This window comes from Trichinella spiralis, assembly GCF_000181795.1.
Source record: "Trichinella spiralis strain ISS 195 chromosome Unknown Scfld4427, whole genome shotgun sequence".
In the NCBI taxonomy this organism is placed as follows: domain Eukaryota; kingdom Metazoa; phylum Nematoda; class Enoplea; order Trichinellida; family Trichinellidae; genus Trichinella; species Trichinella spiralis.
In genome coordinates this window covers 1-1,393 of record NW_003531366.1, presented here as the reverse complement: position 1 = coordinate 1,393, position 1,393 = coordinate 1, and the positions used below count along the sequence as shown (strand labels likewise).

Below are 1,393 nucleotides of genomic sequence, written 5' to 3'. Positions count from 1 at the left end.
GTAAATCTCAAACTCTCTGTATATTCAACTTTTTCATGACAATGCTTTACATTTATAACAGTGTTTTATAATATTATAAAAAAATCTACCTTCGTAAAATTTAAACTGTTGACATCCACGAAAGCGAAACAACCTTTGGGAGCATCTTCAACCCTGAAATTTGTTACCAATTAAACTTTTCAATTTATCAATTTAAAAGCAGAAATTATGTTTACTTTGTGAAAACTTTTCCACCTCCAAAACAAATAAGACGCTCTAATGATTTCTGCTTCGCTGAATCGGCTGCAATAAATGCCATCCAACCATCAAAAGCATATCTCTGCTCCTAATTACAATTAACAATTAGCAACAAAAGCAAATTACATCGAATCAACAAAATAATAGAAATTAATTGTTTTAATATCTGTGACTTCAACATTGGCGAACACCACCAAAAATCATTATATTGTAAATTTTACTTATGTACTACACAAAATGAAAAAGCATGTTGCACTGAAAATTTCTTACTCGCTGAATCTTTTTTCTCCATCTAACAGCCGCTTCAGCCACATCGAGCATCCCAACGTCCACATCATCACCAGAATCACGTAGAAACTTCGCCCACTCATATTCTTGTTCCTTGAAACATCAGTCAACTCTTGCAAACTGCAAATCTAAAATGTTAAATTAACCAAAAAAACCCTCACTTCAACAAGAAATCCGTGCTGGCGACATGCTTCTACGTAAGCGAATGTGAGTATCCATTTTCCTGTGGCAAGAGCACATAATGCTTTCTCAGTGCGACCAAGCGTACCTATCAGCAAACATAATTCATGCAAATAACAAAAAAACAAACTAATAATAAATCTGAAACAAAACTGCTTACAATTAAAGTTTATTTATTTAAAATTATTTGTTACATTTATCTCAAGTTCAAAACTTCAAATAAACCATTTGAAAATTCTTACACCACTTATAATAAAAAACATTCCATGCTATTGCTATTATTGTTATTATGCGATAGACAAAACTGTCTACCAAATCATCACCTGCAACAAATCAATACATTCATTACCTGCTATTACATGAGTACAGCTTGGATAAAAATCGCTGTTCAAAATATATGCCACCTTTAATTCCGAAAATGCCGAAAGTACAATCTGCTTTTGCTACAATGAAATAAAAATTTCCCATGTATACAATGCATACAAGTTACGTTTAATATTCTACTTGTGAATTCAACGACGTAAATTGAAACAAAAAGTTCTGGTTAACTGGCTATAAAAAAAGTAAGATACTTAACAGATGAAAAGCAAAAAGTATAAATAAAAACTACTTGTGATGAGTCAAACGTAGACTGCTGCGTTGGTTCATTCTGGGGTTTCAACAACGAGCCAATTCTTTCCCTAGCAAT

General features: G+C 32.4%; 1 protein-coding gene across 1 annotated transcript; it reads right to left on the bottom strand.

Annotated features, from left to right (window-relative positions):
* Positions 1-89: 89 nt before the first annotated feature.
* Tsp_13322 (DNA topoisomerase 2-binding protein 1) lies at positions 90-1,148 on the bottom strand (the record flags this gene model as incomplete). Its single annotated transcript, XM_003367345.1, has 4 exons — positions 90-153; positions 508-653; positions 687-793; positions 1,055-1,148. Coding segments are annotated over 4 exons (411 nt in total), but the record flags the coding sequence as incomplete, so codon positions are not given.
* Positions 1,149-1,393: the final 245 nt, after the last annotated feature.